Source organism: Temnothorax longispinosus, chromosome 4 (genome assembly GCF_030848805.1).
Source record: "Temnothorax longispinosus isolate EJ_2023e chromosome 4, Tlon_JGU_v1, whole genome shotgun sequence".
Lineage (NCBI taxonomy): Eukaryota > Metazoa > Arthropoda > Insecta > Hymenoptera > Formicidae > Temnothorax > Temnothorax longispinosus.
In genome coordinates, this window is record NC_092361.1 from 12,451,444 (window position 1) to 12,467,401 (window position 15,958).

At 34.8% G+C, this 15,958-nt stretch overlaps 2 protein-coding genes across 3 annotated transcripts in view; one reads left to right on the forward strand and one right to left on the reverse strand.

Moving 5' to 3' along the window:
• LOC139811255 (A-type potassium channel modulatory protein KCNIP1) overlaps nucleotides 1-15,958 on the forward strand; it is a 106,837-nt gene that overhangs the window by 72,583 nt on the left and 18,296 nt on the right. The window lies entirely within an intron of this gene.
• The window catches only part of LOC139811252 (dynein regulatory complex subunit 5), a 31,357-nt gene that overhangs the window by 4,179 nt on the left and 11,220 nt on the right, over nucleotides 1-15,958 (reverse strand). Inside the window, 5 exon segments of the mRNA XM_071775416.1 lie at nucleotides 1,444-1,558; nucleotides 1,851-2,006; nucleotides 4,498-4,735; nucleotides 8,488-8,626; nucleotides 8,708-8,875. Coding sequence (XP_071631517.1) covers nucleotides 1,444-1,558; nucleotides 1,851-2,006; nucleotides 4,498-4,735; nucleotides 8,488-8,626; nucleotides 8,708-8,875 — 816 coding nt within the window.

A 15,958-nucleotide genomic window follows, 5' to 3' on the forward strand; every position in this document is an offset into this window, starting at 1 on the left:
AAAGAATACCAAAAAAAGACAATGGGTAGGTACAATTCAGGACGTACTACATGAAAATTTGAGTGAAAATCTGCGAGATAAACGCGAAATTAATGTAAATTTAGAACGTGTGGAAATTGAACGTGAAAATTGTGTCATGAGCACGATAGAAATCGCGAGTTCTCTCGCGGGAACATATAACGATCCTTTTGCTTAACTTAATAAATCGTAACGTATTATACCGTACGAGCGAGCACGCGGGCCGAAATGTGGAAGTTGGCGTAAAATCATCAATAAAGTCAAGTATTACGGAATACTTGAATACAATAGAAATTTATAGATCTCCGGCGGACTGCACACCTACGACATTTCGCTCCCCGTGGATTTATTAAATTTACGGTATTGTCTTGAACACGTCGCACCTACGTGCGTGGGAAATGGGAAGCAAATGAAATAAAGGTGAACGGTGTTAGACATTGGGAAAGAGCGGGTCGGTTGGAAAATTAAATAAATTAAAAAAGAAGGAAAACGGAACGTTTTACCTCTCGCACGACAGGGTAACTCCGGTATATACGCCGCACCTAAGGAAAACTTAATTTGTCGAGTACTATTTACTATGTTTAAGGCAAATGAATTATTACCAATAAAAACTTTATATTGTCTATACTACTATAAACAAATTAGAAATATGAAATATTTATTCTTAGTATTTAACAAAAAAAAACTTTTAGAAACCCTTGCATTTTTGCCATATATCCCATAGGAGTGAGATATATGGCATTTATGGATGAAATATACGCCTTATAAAAAATTTAATTTTTATAAATAAGGCAATAATATGTTATAATAAGTTATAAAATGTATGTAAAAAGTTTATGAAGATGTAAGAATGATAAACAAATTATAAAATTAAAAGATTTTAAAAAGAAAATAGAAGAACGATAGAGATGCTTTAAAGGTTATTGGTATACGATCCAAGAAAAAGATAAAAAAATAACACATAGGAGATTTCAATTTTTATAGAGTGTCTGTACTGTGGCATAAATCTCGCGTGCTAAAAATGCCGTATATCTCAAACAGGAGGGATATACAAGATATGAAGTTAAACAAAGAATACAAGAGCTATGCACTTGTATTTTGCTGTATTCCATCCTTTACTATCCCTCTACACTTATGTATCATAAAATAACTATTAAACCTTTTATATTCTTTACAGTAATCATTTTACGTAGGTCGTAATATATAATCGCGCTATTTACTACGGTGAGAAATCGATTCAACTCACAACGGTTTTGTTAATATTAACAAAAGAACTGCAATTACAGCACAATACTAATATGGCATAAAGGCACATAAAAGTGTGATTACAAGCAAGTATCTTTATTCCTTCTATTTTTTCTGACTTCTGCGGCGTAAATCCCCGCGCGGCGTAAATACCGGAGTTACCCTAATCGCGGGCCTCACCTGTGCGCGTTCTCGGTGATCGAGCACTCCGATTCTTTCGAAAAATTGCACATTCGACCATCCAAGTGGATAATATACGGGCATGAGCTCACGGCCGCCTCGAATGACTCTCCAGCTGGAACAAATTTTATTGCCGCTTTTTTGCGTGAAGTACAAATCTTTCAACCATTGAGATAATTGCGCAACGATTCTCTAACAATAATATTAATAATTGGTGTTTTTTAACGATTTTTAGACCACTGTTTGCATGTGTTGCTCTCCTTACGTAATTATCTCGATTCCGTCATATATGACTTTGGAAATTGGAAACTTCTTTCTCTTAAATTTCTACATCTTCTTTTGAGCTATATTAAAATGATATTCTCGAAAGAAGATATAGAAAAGGGTAATTCCTCTGTTATTAATACCGGTAAATCCAAAATTATTGTTTGATACGTCGAGAGAGAAGACTTCGAGTTCCACGCAACCGGAAGAGAGCACTCCGGCCAGCGCTATGCCGTCTTCCGGACCTAATTCGCAGCCGCTGATATTCAATGTTTCCAAAGTTTTGTTTCTCACCAGGACTGAAAATGACAAATTAACAAGTATAATATAAAAACAGAAATCTTTTACAAATGAATATTTTTGCAAAGAATGTATTATAAGGAATATAAAAAATATATATTTAGATAAATTATAAAAACAAAACTATCATCAAAGTAATTAATCACACTATTTATCTACTAAATTCAGTAATATATATCTTGCATTAAAGCAATATAATGTTATGTCACTACGTTCTGTCGTTTATATCATATCTAATATTTTTTAATAAGATGGTTTTATTAAGATAATAATCTGAACATTTTTTTTTAGCAAAATTTTACATCTAGTGAACCGACCAGGGTCAAAGATTAGCAACCTAAATTTTCTTTTCTGGAAATTTTTATTCATATTAAAATTGAAGCTATTATCTTATGAGTACGTATTATAAATCCGGGAATATATCCACGAGAAATTGCGGTAGTGATTTTGTATATGTACTGTAATAGGTGTTATTGCCCTTTTATGCATTTTTATATTGCAGTTTCAGACACGTTCCATGTGCTGTAACATGCGATTTGTATGCACGCGCATGCCACAATCTGCTATTCAGCTTGCATTTATTTAAATAATTCAGCGTGCCGCTTATGCTACACTTTCGACCTGCAAGTCGATTACGCTCTTTTTTTCTCTCTCTCTCTCTATGCTAATTTTCGAGATTATATGGGATTGTGCATTCAGTTTTTAAAGTCGGCAATAAGCAGTATGGCTTCGTGTAGCGAGGTCAAGTATGATACCTGTACATTCAGTCCATGATAAAGACAATTAAGCGATGCTTTAAAGTAATGACCCAGTAAGCCAGAAACGTCAACATTTCAACTTGTACATTGCAGCAACTTTGTAACGTTAATACAATGCAGTTGAAATATTTCTTGATATTTCTTGCTTACTGAAAAGATAATCAAGATGACACCTTTTAATCTGAATTCTTCGGCCTTGGACGTAGCATATTATCCGGCAATAAAGCATCATTAATATCTCAGACAAATTTGATATTTAAAAAAGTAAATTCCATTATTTTCTTATCTTTCTTTGTTCGAAATAAATTCTCTCTCGCTGGCATTTGTTATCGTCATAAAAAATACATTTGGAAATGCAGAAAATATAAATTTCGAGATCCGATTTTATCATTGATCTGTCCTGTGTACATACGTACATTGATAAATTTATAGCTTTTTGAGAGAGAGAGAGAGAGAGAGAGAGAGAGAGAGAGAGAGAGAGAGAATGGTGCTGAAATACGAAATCCGTGATATTTCCATTATTTGGCGAGAATGCAATGCACCCCTATAGTGCACTAGCATAAAGTAGTACCGCACGCAACATTAAATTTCAATTTACCTCAACGAGCTTTGTATTACTCGGGCACTGAATTCTGTAGAAAACACCACTGGATAATCTTCGAAGTGGCGTTGTATTTTTCCAAATAAACAAAGAATTATCTATTTTGATATATCGTTTTCAGACCAAAGAGAGAAAGAGAATTGCTTGTGAAATCATTTGCTCTATATAATCGCGTCTATTTACATTTATCGCTATTTTACTTGTGGAAAGATTATTTAAAAATTGATAGAATCCGTTCATTGCCGATTATACATATACGTGCTATTTATAATTGTAAATACAAATTAAAATTGTATTCTTGATTAATATTGCAGTTAGTTATATTAAGCATTAAGATTAAGCAAAAGCGTAAATATCGCTTTATTCTTATTACTTATTACTTATAAAGATACTGAATTTATCACACACAAATATTTCTCGATTTAATCAAAGAAAAGACTCGAAAAAGTTATTAAAACTGAGAGCTTACGTTAAAAGATATTGGGCAATAAATTTTAATGTATCTGCTTGCTCCTAAGTTATGATATGCCATATAAGAAAGTTTTCGGCATCTTTAAATATTTTTTTAAGCCTCATCTACTTACATCTATCGTAACGCTTTAATCGTAAGTGATCGTGGTCGTAAGGAAAGAAGCTGTCGTAAACATTGTGTGTGTATATACATAGCAATGCGTGTTATAAAATTGTGCACAACAGCAAATGGCGAAACAGAATGTCAGAGGCCAAGTAGAGCTGTTACGACGAGCGTTATACGGTTAATATTACGATAGATGTAGATAGACCTTTAAAAACTCGATTTTTTCATCATGCAACTGTTCTATTTCAGCAACGAGAGTTAAATCCCTTCTGACATGCATAGAACGTTTTATCTAGTCCTAAAGTCCCGAGATTACACAATCTTAAAAATCAACCAAAACATTTTTTAAATATTTTTTATTTTCTTATAAGTCTGAATCTTTTTCTATCTGTTAAGATTAAGTGAAAATTAGGTATTAGCGTATTTAAAAAATGGTTTAAATATTAATTTTATTGTTAGTTTATCAGAAAATGGTATTCAATAAAATATGAAATAAAAACACAATTTAATATCTGAGTAGAACTGAGGCTGCTATATATATTTATCGAACTTACGAGCGCATATGTGATTAGCTCCCTCATTTTGTATAGGATTCAGTCGTAGATCCAAATCTTTCAGAGCCGTCGTGTTTGCTTTCATTAATCCGTGAACGATACCAGCAACTCCGATCGGTCCTATATTGTTGTTCGCCAAGTGCAAAGTCCTCAGTTTCTGATGCATTGACAGAAATTCACCCACCGCGTGCACACCAGTATCCATCAATTTGCAATGCGACAGATCCAACTCCTCGATCTGCATCCGAGATAATTGAGGTAATATACGTGAAACGTGTGTGATAAAATTCTCCGTTAACACGTTGCCTGCCTAGCGAGTTTTGTATGTCTTATCGTGCGCGCCACAGTAGAATTTTCATTATCGTAAGCATATAATAGTGTAAAGCCCAAAACATTAAAAAATTAAAAAATTATTTACACATTGCCTGCATTCGTTTATTCACATTGGGAGCTATTGGGAAAATAAAATATATAATATATGTAACGTGCGTTATAGATTTTATTTTCCCAACAGCTCCCGATGGGAATAAACGAACGCAGGCTATAGGTTTTTGTACTTTGTTTGTACACTTGTTAGTACCACATTTCGTTTCATTTGTATCCAAAGGGTTAAAAAGTTAGGGGAGATGAAAAAATTGTTCAACTTAAAGATATTTGAAAACGGCCAACGTCATTCGAAAGAACATTGTTTGTACCCCTTTCCAAATCGTTTGTATCTCAAGGGGATCGAAAGTACAGGCTTTTCAAAATACGTTCAGGAAGTAGTTTCGCCAATTTTTGAGATATTTCAAAACGACCAATGCCAATCGCTAAGAGAATCTCAAACGAGGTACAAATGTATATATAGTGTAAACGATAGTTTAATTTTTTAATGTTATACGCTCATAGTTTTACACCAGCAAGCATAACGATAAAATATTATGTAATATGATTAAACAACTGCATCCTCATGAGTACCGTTGAAGAACGCATTTTTTAATTTACATTGCTATTTAGCTATTTGTGTCATGTAAAATTTTATATTAGATAGCGTTTATCTTTTACAAGCGTTTTCAAAAATTTTGATAACACTGATCACGGATCACCAGCATGGTTACGAGGTGTAGTAGTCCAGTCGGCACGTCGTTAAAAATGACAAATAAATCGACTAATTAGGACAAAGCTGCAAAAAATTTTAATCTCTTTATTTGGGGGTCAGTAATGACATACTAAGTTTTTGACCTCCCCCGTAGTGTGCTTCGGCCGCCATCTTGGAAGAAAGGGGTGAAAAATCGGTTTTTCGCGAATATCTCGGTTTCCATTAGACTTAGGCTAAAATAGTTTAATGCAATATTGTAGGGAATTTAGTTCTCTACAAAAAAGGAAGTATAGGTTTTTTTCCTACGACCAATAGTTTTGGCGCTAAAGCCGGGAGGAGTAGGACACTTTGGGTGGAGTTCCGAAGACGGCCCCCCTCCGATTTCGATGAAACTTTGTGAAAAGCTTCGTCTTGGGTTAAAATGAAAGCCCTTAAAAGGAATTTTGGCGACTCCTATGATAAAGCCATTTTTTAAGATAAAATGATAAAAAATATAGGGCTGTTCTTCCGAAAATGTCCGCGCTCCGATTTAGGTGAAACTTTGTGAATAGGTTCCCTTTAGATAAAAAACACATGGTAAATGTCTAGCGTAAGGGCGACCTCACCGCGTTCACGGACCTACATAGGTTAGTTGACGCGCTTTACGCACTTGCGACTGTTCAACGCGAGCCACTGCGCCACGCGGGTTAGTTTTACGCACTCGATACTGTTCAAGGCGAACCACTGACCCACGTAGGTTAGTTGACGCGCTTTACCTACTTTTTTACTGTCTACAGCACTTCACTGACCCACATGAGTAAGGTGCTGCGCTGTACCTACTTTTTTACTGTCTACAGCGCCCCAATGACCCACATGGGTTAGTTGACGCGCTTTACCTACTTTTTTACTGTCTAAAGCACCCCACTGATCCACATGGGTTAGCTCATAGAATTATGAAAGTCTTCTTATATTTTTTATCATTTTCCTTTTCTAAAAAGGAGATGTGAAGTTTATTGTTGTCGCTTTTCCGCGATGCCGATTGGTTTTCTTGCTGCGCTTACTTCATTTGCAGCTGTCATTGTATATTTTGACAGTTGTGTATAATAGGGTTAATAGTGAAATGTTAAAGATAAATAGCGCGCGCGTAGCGCGTGTCTGTAGTGTCTAGTATCTTAAAAAAGGGCTTTATCATAGGAGTCGCCAAAATTCCTTTTAAGGGCTTTCATTTTAACCCAAGACGGAGCTTTTCACAAAGTTTTATCGAAATCGGAGGGGGGCCGTTTTCGGAACTTTATCCGATACTTTTTGTAACAAACGGTTTTAGCGACTCTATCTCGCCGTATCTCACTTTTCAGGTAAATGGCGTTGTTATTGTGCTAGTGAACCGTTGTCGTTTCACACATCTGGCTTTGTATTATTTACTCAACAATGCTATAAACACTTCTTGTTAGAAGTTAGGAGCATCCAAGATTTTAAATAAATTAAAAGATATAGTTATGACGATTATCTCACTGTTTACAATGTTCTGTTTACAATACGTCCTTCGGTGGGTGGGCTCAGGTCAAAATTTAGTATAACATTGACTTTGGTCAACGTTGCATGTGTTTTCGTGTTCCTATACTAAAATAAAATTATGAATTTAGAGCAGTGTTTTATTTGTGAGGAGACGTTATTCCGCGGTGATACAGTTGATGTCAAAGAGAGAGGGATTAAAACTCTTATCGAAAGCAGTAGAGAGAGAAAAGACAATAAACAATTATTCCTAAGGGGATTAAACTGTGTAACTGTGCACGTCAAGTGCCGGAAATCTTATATAGATAAGAAACTTATAATTGCATTACTGAGAGCCAAGGAGAAAGCTGTTCCTAGTGTAATCGGCTCCCGAAAATCGAGCATTCCATCTTTCGACTTCAAGACGAAATGTCTGTTCTGCGCAGAAGAGGCATCGGAAGAATTTGTAAAAAAACAAACGAAGAAGAATGTTGCAAGGCGCGATACTGTGCACGTGATCAATACGATGCAAGTTAAAGAAAATATTTTGGAAACTGCAAAGAAAAGAGGAGATACGTGGGGCGAAACTGTAAGTATGCGCATCTTAAACGTAATGGATTTAGTTGCAGCCCAGGGTCGATACCACGGTTCATGTAAAAAAATTCTCATAATCTTAATAATAAACTTATTGTTAGTGGATTAGACCTACAGGAAACGCCACATAAAAAAAAACGCGCTACTAACTCTACCGTAAGGTGGTGAGGAAACGAGTTCAAAAGTATACTACAGCCTCTGAGAAGTGAGATACGGCGAGATAAAGTCGCTGAAACCGTTTGTTACAAAAAGTATTCTACTTTTCCCGGCTCTAGCGCCAAAACTATTGGTCGTAGGAAAAAAACCTATACTTCCTTTTTTGTAGAGAATAATAATTCCCTATAATATTGCATTAAACTATTTTAGCCTAAGTCTAATGAAAACCGAGATATTCGCGAAAAACCAATTTTTCACCCCTTTCTTCCAAGATGGCGGCCGAAGCACACTACGGAGGAGGTCAAAAACTTAGTATGTCATTACTGACACCCAAACAAAGCGATTAAAATTTTTTGCAGCTTTGTCCTAATTAGTCGATTTTCAAATGTACTTGCCGACTGGACTATAGCAGGAATTACAATATTCATGACCATGGCATACAACTCTCTACTATCTACCAGTGGATGCCAAGATCGTTTTTACATATATATAGATATTACCAAGTAATATCCAGTGAATAGTGTTATATTTCTTCGTTTTACTGTCACATTGAGCATTAAAGCAGATAGCGCTTGCAGTCACGTTAGTTTAGCTTTTAGCAAAGTTGCATCTTTAGTTGTACTTCTATTAATTTTTAATCGAAAATAAAGCGGTTTATGTGTTATTCACATAACGGGAATACACCGACTAACGTTATTGTTCGACACCATCCCTTGGAGAATGGCTGCGACTCGGGGCTGATCCAAGTTGCTTCGGGTCAAACTGAATTTCTTCAATTTTGGGCTGGCTTTAATTCCTTCCCCCAGACTTAAGCAATCCTCCAGCGAGAACCTGCACGAGCGATGAATGTTTTATCAATCGTTTAACGTGGGGATCCACTTTATCGTCGCGCTTGCTGAATTTCCGACTCACTCGAAGTCTCGCCATTCGAAACCGTCGTTCATGTAAATCATACCGAAGTTGAGATAAATCTCGGTGAGATATGGAAATCGCGGGAGTATAACTGCCATAGGAATGTGATGCGCGACGTTTTCCTCTGGGGTTGACTCGTCCTCCGCGTTAGCTCGCGTCGTCTGCTCTCTAGAAAGTTCGTATATCCAAATCGCACATGTATGAGAAACGGAATTTTGTCGGTAATTAATTTTTTATTCAATACAATTTTTTTTAGAAATCAGCTACGCGTTTATGCGTGAAAAACGAGCCGTGCTTTGACAAACGAAGCGTAACAACACATTCAATGATAAATTTTGATTGACAAAGTTTAAAAATTGTAGAGATTTATTAATTAGAAATTAATTTCTATTTTAATTTACTTCGTATGAGTGTCATGATACGAATACAAAACGATAAAAATTTTTATTCCATGAATTTTTCAATTTTTTAATTCATTTATACATATAATCTTTATATGGGGAGAACACGATAACTAGGGCCCCTTGATTTGACTGTGGTTTCTGGTAGTATTTTTTACGCCAAACAAAAAATTATATAGGTCTTATAGGGCTAACTGCTTTAGTTTTTTGAGATATGCAGTATTAAGGTGGTCCTTTCGTGAGAACAAGTATTAGATAGGTACCTAAATTTGATATATGTTAAATATACAGTAATAAGGGGCATGTGTACGAAAAATCAAGTAAGGTTACCGACACTTTACAAGAAATAAGTCATTCTAAATGTGCGTTCGCGGAGCGTGCTATTGTCATTCTATCCTTGTTTACATCTAATGAACGAGAAAGATAGAATGATGCAAATCGCCACGTCCGACGTTTTCAACGAATAATACATGTACTTAGCGATCAGATGAATACATTATTCATGTCTTAAAATATTCCCTGAAGTTTCCGGATTTCGTACATACCTTGAAAATAAGGGCTTGCCGAATGTTTTGCTCTGATATATGAGGTTAAATAAGTAGTGGTCCAATCGCATATTGCTTTACTCGTACTGTCATGCCTGACCTAACCTAAATCGAGTCCAACCGCACTATTATTGTGATATTTTTTTAATTAGTAAATAATTAAATACGATTAAATCGTGCGTGTAAAATCATATTATATTATTATAATTATTGGGATGTTGTGTAATGTTTGTCAATATGTTTGTTTTCAATTACCTCATGACGGACTGTTACTTGACTAGCTGGGTCCGCGAAAGGACAACCTTAAGGTGATCCTAAAGCCGTGATCCTAGCCGATTTTTTCCAGTTTTTTTCTTAGCACTAATCTTTTAATTGGCTTTATAGAAATGCAAAATTCTTGTCTAGAATTAAAGTACGCATCAAAATCTAGGTCATGGTCGTCGAATTTATATCGAAAACGAAAAAAAATTAATATTTTTTGTTATACGTGACGACCACCACATATAAATTCGACCACCATGACCTAGATTTTGATGCGTACTTTAATTCTAGACAAGAATTTTGTATTTCTATAAAGCCAATTAAAAGATTAGTGCTAAGAAAAAAACTAAAAAAACCGGTTAGGATTACGGCTTTAGGATCACCTTAAAGCTCAAAATAAATATAATATAAATCTTTACTTGGTAATTGTATAGATGGGGGACCACCTTGGATGACCTTGATATTTTAGTATGTTGTCAAGGTCACCTTCCTGAGTGACCTTCAGAAGGTTTCAGCCCGCGTTCGTTATTTGTTAAAAAGTTATTAACAAAAAACTGTTTAAAGCGCGTCACTAACCTACATTTGGTAAAGCAGCGACTTTCTCGTGAAATAAAGTATTCTCTGCTTTAACAAAAAGACAATTTATCAACAATTTACTTCTTTAAATGTTGTGTTTTGGTAAAGCAGCAACTTTCATGCGAAACGAGATATTCTCTACTTAAAAAAAAAGACGTAATATTAGTCATTTATGCCTTCCAATACTCAAAATAGCTGCTATATTTTCCAAACTTTTTTTGTTAATAACTTTTTAACGAATAACGAGCGCGGGTTGAAACCTTCTGAAGGTCACTCAGGTGGGTGACCTTGACAAAATATTAAAATATCAAGGTCATCTAAGGTGGTCCCCCCCATCTATACAATTACCAAGTAAAGATTTATATTATATTTATTTTGAGCTTTAATACTGCATATCTCGAAAACTAAAGCAGTTAGCCCTATAAGACCTATATAATTTTTTGTTCAGCGTAAGAAATACTACCAGAAACTACAGTCAAATCACAGTCAAATCAAGGGGCCCTAGTTATCGTGTTCGTGCCGTAATATTTACCCCCCAAAAAATTTTTTTTGAAAAAAGGGACCTTTTTAAATAATTTTGTATGGGGGTCCCTTGTCCCCGGGCTCAGACCCCTTCCCAAAACTCTCTACGGTCTAAGCTAGAGTATCATGAGATAGTATACCAAATTTAGTTGTTCTAATGTGAAAACTGTGATCGATAAAATAATATCACAAATTAAATTGATCATCAAATTCTAAACGCAACTGACGCTTATAAACATTCCTTCCCAGCAGACCTTTTCCCCTCACTTTGATTCCAAAACTCTCTAATACGGGCTAATTTATTAGACAGTAGACGATTTTTTTCCCCGAATAATAATATTTACCTCCAAAAAAAATTTTTTTTTTTTTAAAGAGACCTTTTTTAGACAATTTTGTATGAGGGTCCCCTTTTTTATTTATTTTTATTTTTATTTATATTTTCTTATATTAATTTATTCTTTATCGACGCCATCCCCGAAAAATTAGACAAATTTTGGCATCGGTTTCCAGAAAATCGGTCCATTCATGAATGAGTAGTTCGCAGTCAGACAGACATTAGAAAAATTTTGGAACCGGTTTCCCAAAAAATCGATAATGATGCGGTTCTCAAAATACGTCTACGATTTAAGTTAGAGTATCATGAAATAGTATACCAAATTTAGTTGTTCTAATTTGAAACTGTATTAGATTTGCATAGCGGATAAACATACATATATTCATTTTTATATATATAGAGATAGGGACAAAGATTCCATTTGTACATATTTTTTCATATCTATCGCGATTTTTCGTATTATATCCAGATTGTCAATCAATCCGTGATGCAACGAACGAGCGGAAAAGCAATTTTTTTAATGCGGAGGAAAAAAAATATTTTATCCCTAGGACGTATGGAAAAAATCCACGTGTATGTAAAGAATTAGTTCGAGCTGTTACTGAATGGTTTATCCGCGAAACAGTTAATGTATTTGAGTGAGTCACGGCTCTGATCAATATTGGACGATGGATTACGTTGCACAAACTACGTCGTGTATGTAGAGGCCTAGTTGCATGCTAGCCGTTGTGAATAATTGAAGAACGCGTACACGCCGTACACGCGCCGGGCCATATTAACCGTCAGATAGATATATACTGGGTACGTTGGACGTTCTAGATTGATATACGAAATGGAATTTTGAATAATAAATCCGTGCATGCAGAAAGACAATATTGACAGTTTATATGTCTTAATTACTATAGCCGTATAATTCCTTATGTATCTTATAAGTCGTATAGTCTTTAACCCTTTCGTTCTTCAATTATTTAGAATATTTTTTTGCGCGTCAAACACTTCTATATAGTCAAGATTATTTTAATTTATTAAATTAAGTATTTATTGTTAATCTTAATTTTCTTGTATTTAAAGTTTAAATAGCAATGATATTAAAAGAAAGGGGTTAAAGCTGAGACAGATCTCGATAAAAGGATCTATTATTCGTAATCCAAATAAAAGCGAAGATAAATCTTGCAGCGGATTTACGGATCGCTCGGACAGGGAGTAGCCGTGTGATCTGAGAGAATTACTTTTCCCAAATGCGCTCTCTCTCTTTCCCTTTTAATTAAATGAAATTTCTGGGCTAGGATCTGTAACGATTGCCATCGCGGAATGATATAACGTTTCCTAACGATTCAATTTTACTTATTAAAATCGCGATACATATTGAATAACGGGCCAAGCGTTCTCGGAATTATCAGCGCCGAATTGCAGAAGAACGCTCACACGCGTTTACGAAGAGAGCTCTACTATGAATTTTATCAAACTAGAATAGCAAATATTTAGATGGTGCGTGAATAAATTAGACAGATAAAGCTATATAGATATAATGACTCAAAGTAATGATAATGACATTATTGGGCATTAAATAATATATATTGCTACATGTGTGGGATAACGCAAAATTCATCTTTCTAGTTAATTTCAAATCAATTTTTCGTTAATATATTTCTAAATGACGCTGAGTTGTTTAACATTAAGTAAAATGGTTTAAAAAAATAAGAATAACGATTTTCTATTATTTTTATTAAAAATAGAGAATTTTCTTATACATAGATGATATAGGGTAAACTCGGGTAAGATGGCCTATGTGCACAACATGCTTTCACTTAAAATAAGTTCAGGAAATAAAAATTTATTTTGTAAACTTTTTATAAAGTTTGCATTGCCGCGCTACATAATAATGCCTTTTTCGTGTTAATAATACTGCTAAATTCGTGTGCAGAGGTTAATTAAATTTTTTTTGCGAGAACAATACAGGCGAAACGAGCGTTTTACTTGTTCCGCCTGAGATTAGTTTTGCAAACGTGATCGCGGAACTTTTTCCCGTCCTCACGTTTACCTGTTCCAATTTTATTACAACGACAGTAACCATTTCTACCCTGCCGACTCTACGGCCGTAACTATGTAAATTTGCTTCCTTACTTTTTAAACAGCATCCCCGTTCTCAGCAACATTTTATAATGCGGCCTTAAAAGCTGGAAATGAAATGAAACTGGAATGACGGCGGCGCCGGCGCGACTGCAACGTTAACAATTCCTCTCGCAATGTGTAGGTTCATAAAAAGTATATCGGGACTTTTTGAACACATTCCAAAAATTTTGCACGTGCATTTACACGCGAAATTAAATAAAGCAGGAAAAGATTTCACCTTTTGCAAATTCGTTGTAGTTATTACGTGTAGATTTTTATTTACAAATATTTATATTACGATCTTGTATTATTAATTTTTAATTATCTCAAAATAATTATAAAATTATCCATTTTTTTATTATTGTATATATTATATTATATTTGTATTGTTATGAAGTCTTTTTCGTATCACACACTTTGTGTTCGCGAGAGGATGTTTAGAAGGGAAATGTTTTTGCTCACATTTTCTTGTCATAGCTTGCACTTGAGTTACTTTCTACTTCGCGAAGTCACGTTTATATAGTGGCACACGTAGCCAGCTGCCTAGAATCGACTGTCGCACTGTCACACATATCAACTTGGCCGCGATTGTTGCAATTTCGCACAAAATTTACACCGCTCGGCGTCTAAAAGTCGTCGCTCAATGGCCACGGCAATTCTACGGCTAGCGCGTGTACCTATATATCTCCCGCCGCGCGTGTATAATTAGAATCCTTAACGCATTAACAAGTTTATTCGCTCGTAAGTGCGTTTGCCGCGTGTCCGCCTTTGCCGTCGCGATTTCGGTAAACTTAGCGCGGCCGAATTTGCACAAATGTTCTCTTCAATAATCACATTGTACGGATGGCGTACAAATGTAAATTTGGCACAAAGGTGTGAATGAAGGTATAGTAAGCCATTAGCAATCGGCGATGAGAAGGACGGTTCCACAGAATACGATATTACAAAGATATGTAAGGTAAATGTACCAATGCCTGGACACGTGCCTAGATACCTATGTCTGGACATTTTTATCATTTTAATCCTTAAATAAGTTATAACGCGAATTAAAATCAAAGATGAAAATCTTTTTCTTGCATTATATTTTTATCTTTGATTTTAATTCGCGTTATAATTTATTTAAAGATTAAAATGATAAAAATGTCCAGACATAGGTATCTACGTGTCCAGGCATTGGTACATTTACCTTACAGACTTTGTATTTCGGGGTCATAAAAATAAAAGCACCAAATGTGAAGACTACGTCGAAAAATAGGAGATAATTACTGTGCATGTGTTATCGCGATAACGAAAGCGATGAAGGAATCCGCTGAAGCTCGGTACACAGTAAAAAATAAAATGTTAATCGTAACATTTTTCAAATGTCCCAGAAAGTCCACTCTAAATTTTGAGTTAAAATAACTCATTCATCGTGTGTTACTTGTTGACAAATTAGAAATGTTAATTTATTGACACTATATTTTACATTTATATTTGTTCTTTTAATTTTAAGTATAATGTAAAAATAACTTGTAAAAAATGTCGATATAACATATTTGAATAAACGATAGTTATTTCAACTTAGAAGAAATGTTGTTTTGAACATTTGATTGTAGTAAATTTGATTATTTTGTATGTCAAAGTTTACGATTATTTGAAGATTTACTTTAACTTTTGTTTATGTTAAAATAACTTTAAGGCGTATTGATTTTTTGAAATAATTATGTTAAAAGAACTCAAAATAATATTCAATTTCTAAATGACATACATAAAGTGTTAAGTTATCACGTTGACATTAATATAACACATGAAAATGTTACGAAAATAATAACATAGCTGTTGTATGTTAATTTTACATTGAAATAATAGTCAAATCTTGGTAACACAAGAAAATTTTAACATTTGGACGCACGATTTTTTACTGTGTATATTCGCGATTTTCTGGCGTCCGTGATTATAATTGGCCTCCTAGATACTCCGGCCAATTATAGAATCGGCCGCTACGCTTTCGCGCGATATTTACGCCCCGAGTCCATCGCACTCCTTGGATCTTCAAGTGCAAGCACTTACGGTTTTAGTCGACAAACTGACCGGCTCTAATAATAATTTTCCGATGTGTTCTCGGCCGGGCGTAAATACTGTGGATTGCTGCGCGGCGCGACGTAAAGCGGTGCAAGGTCTGCTCAAACGTTGGCACTACATAAATACGTATCTACTCGTATCTACTACGATAACGATCTATAAATATATTTTTCGTAATTGTCATAAATTTTTGCAAGTTTTCATATATCCTCTCATTAAAAAAGATCGTCTGTGAAAAGATTTGCGATGCCTAATTTCAACGTTGAAGTTATGTTCATCAGACAGATAAAGGTGTGACAGATGTTTGGAGATATTAAAACTTCATAATAATTGTCGAAAATTCTCTATTTTTTTAAACTACTTCATAATGTATATATTTACGCGCATAGTAAAATCTTTATTAATCTTACAAAAAAACCGAACCTTATTTCTCCTAACT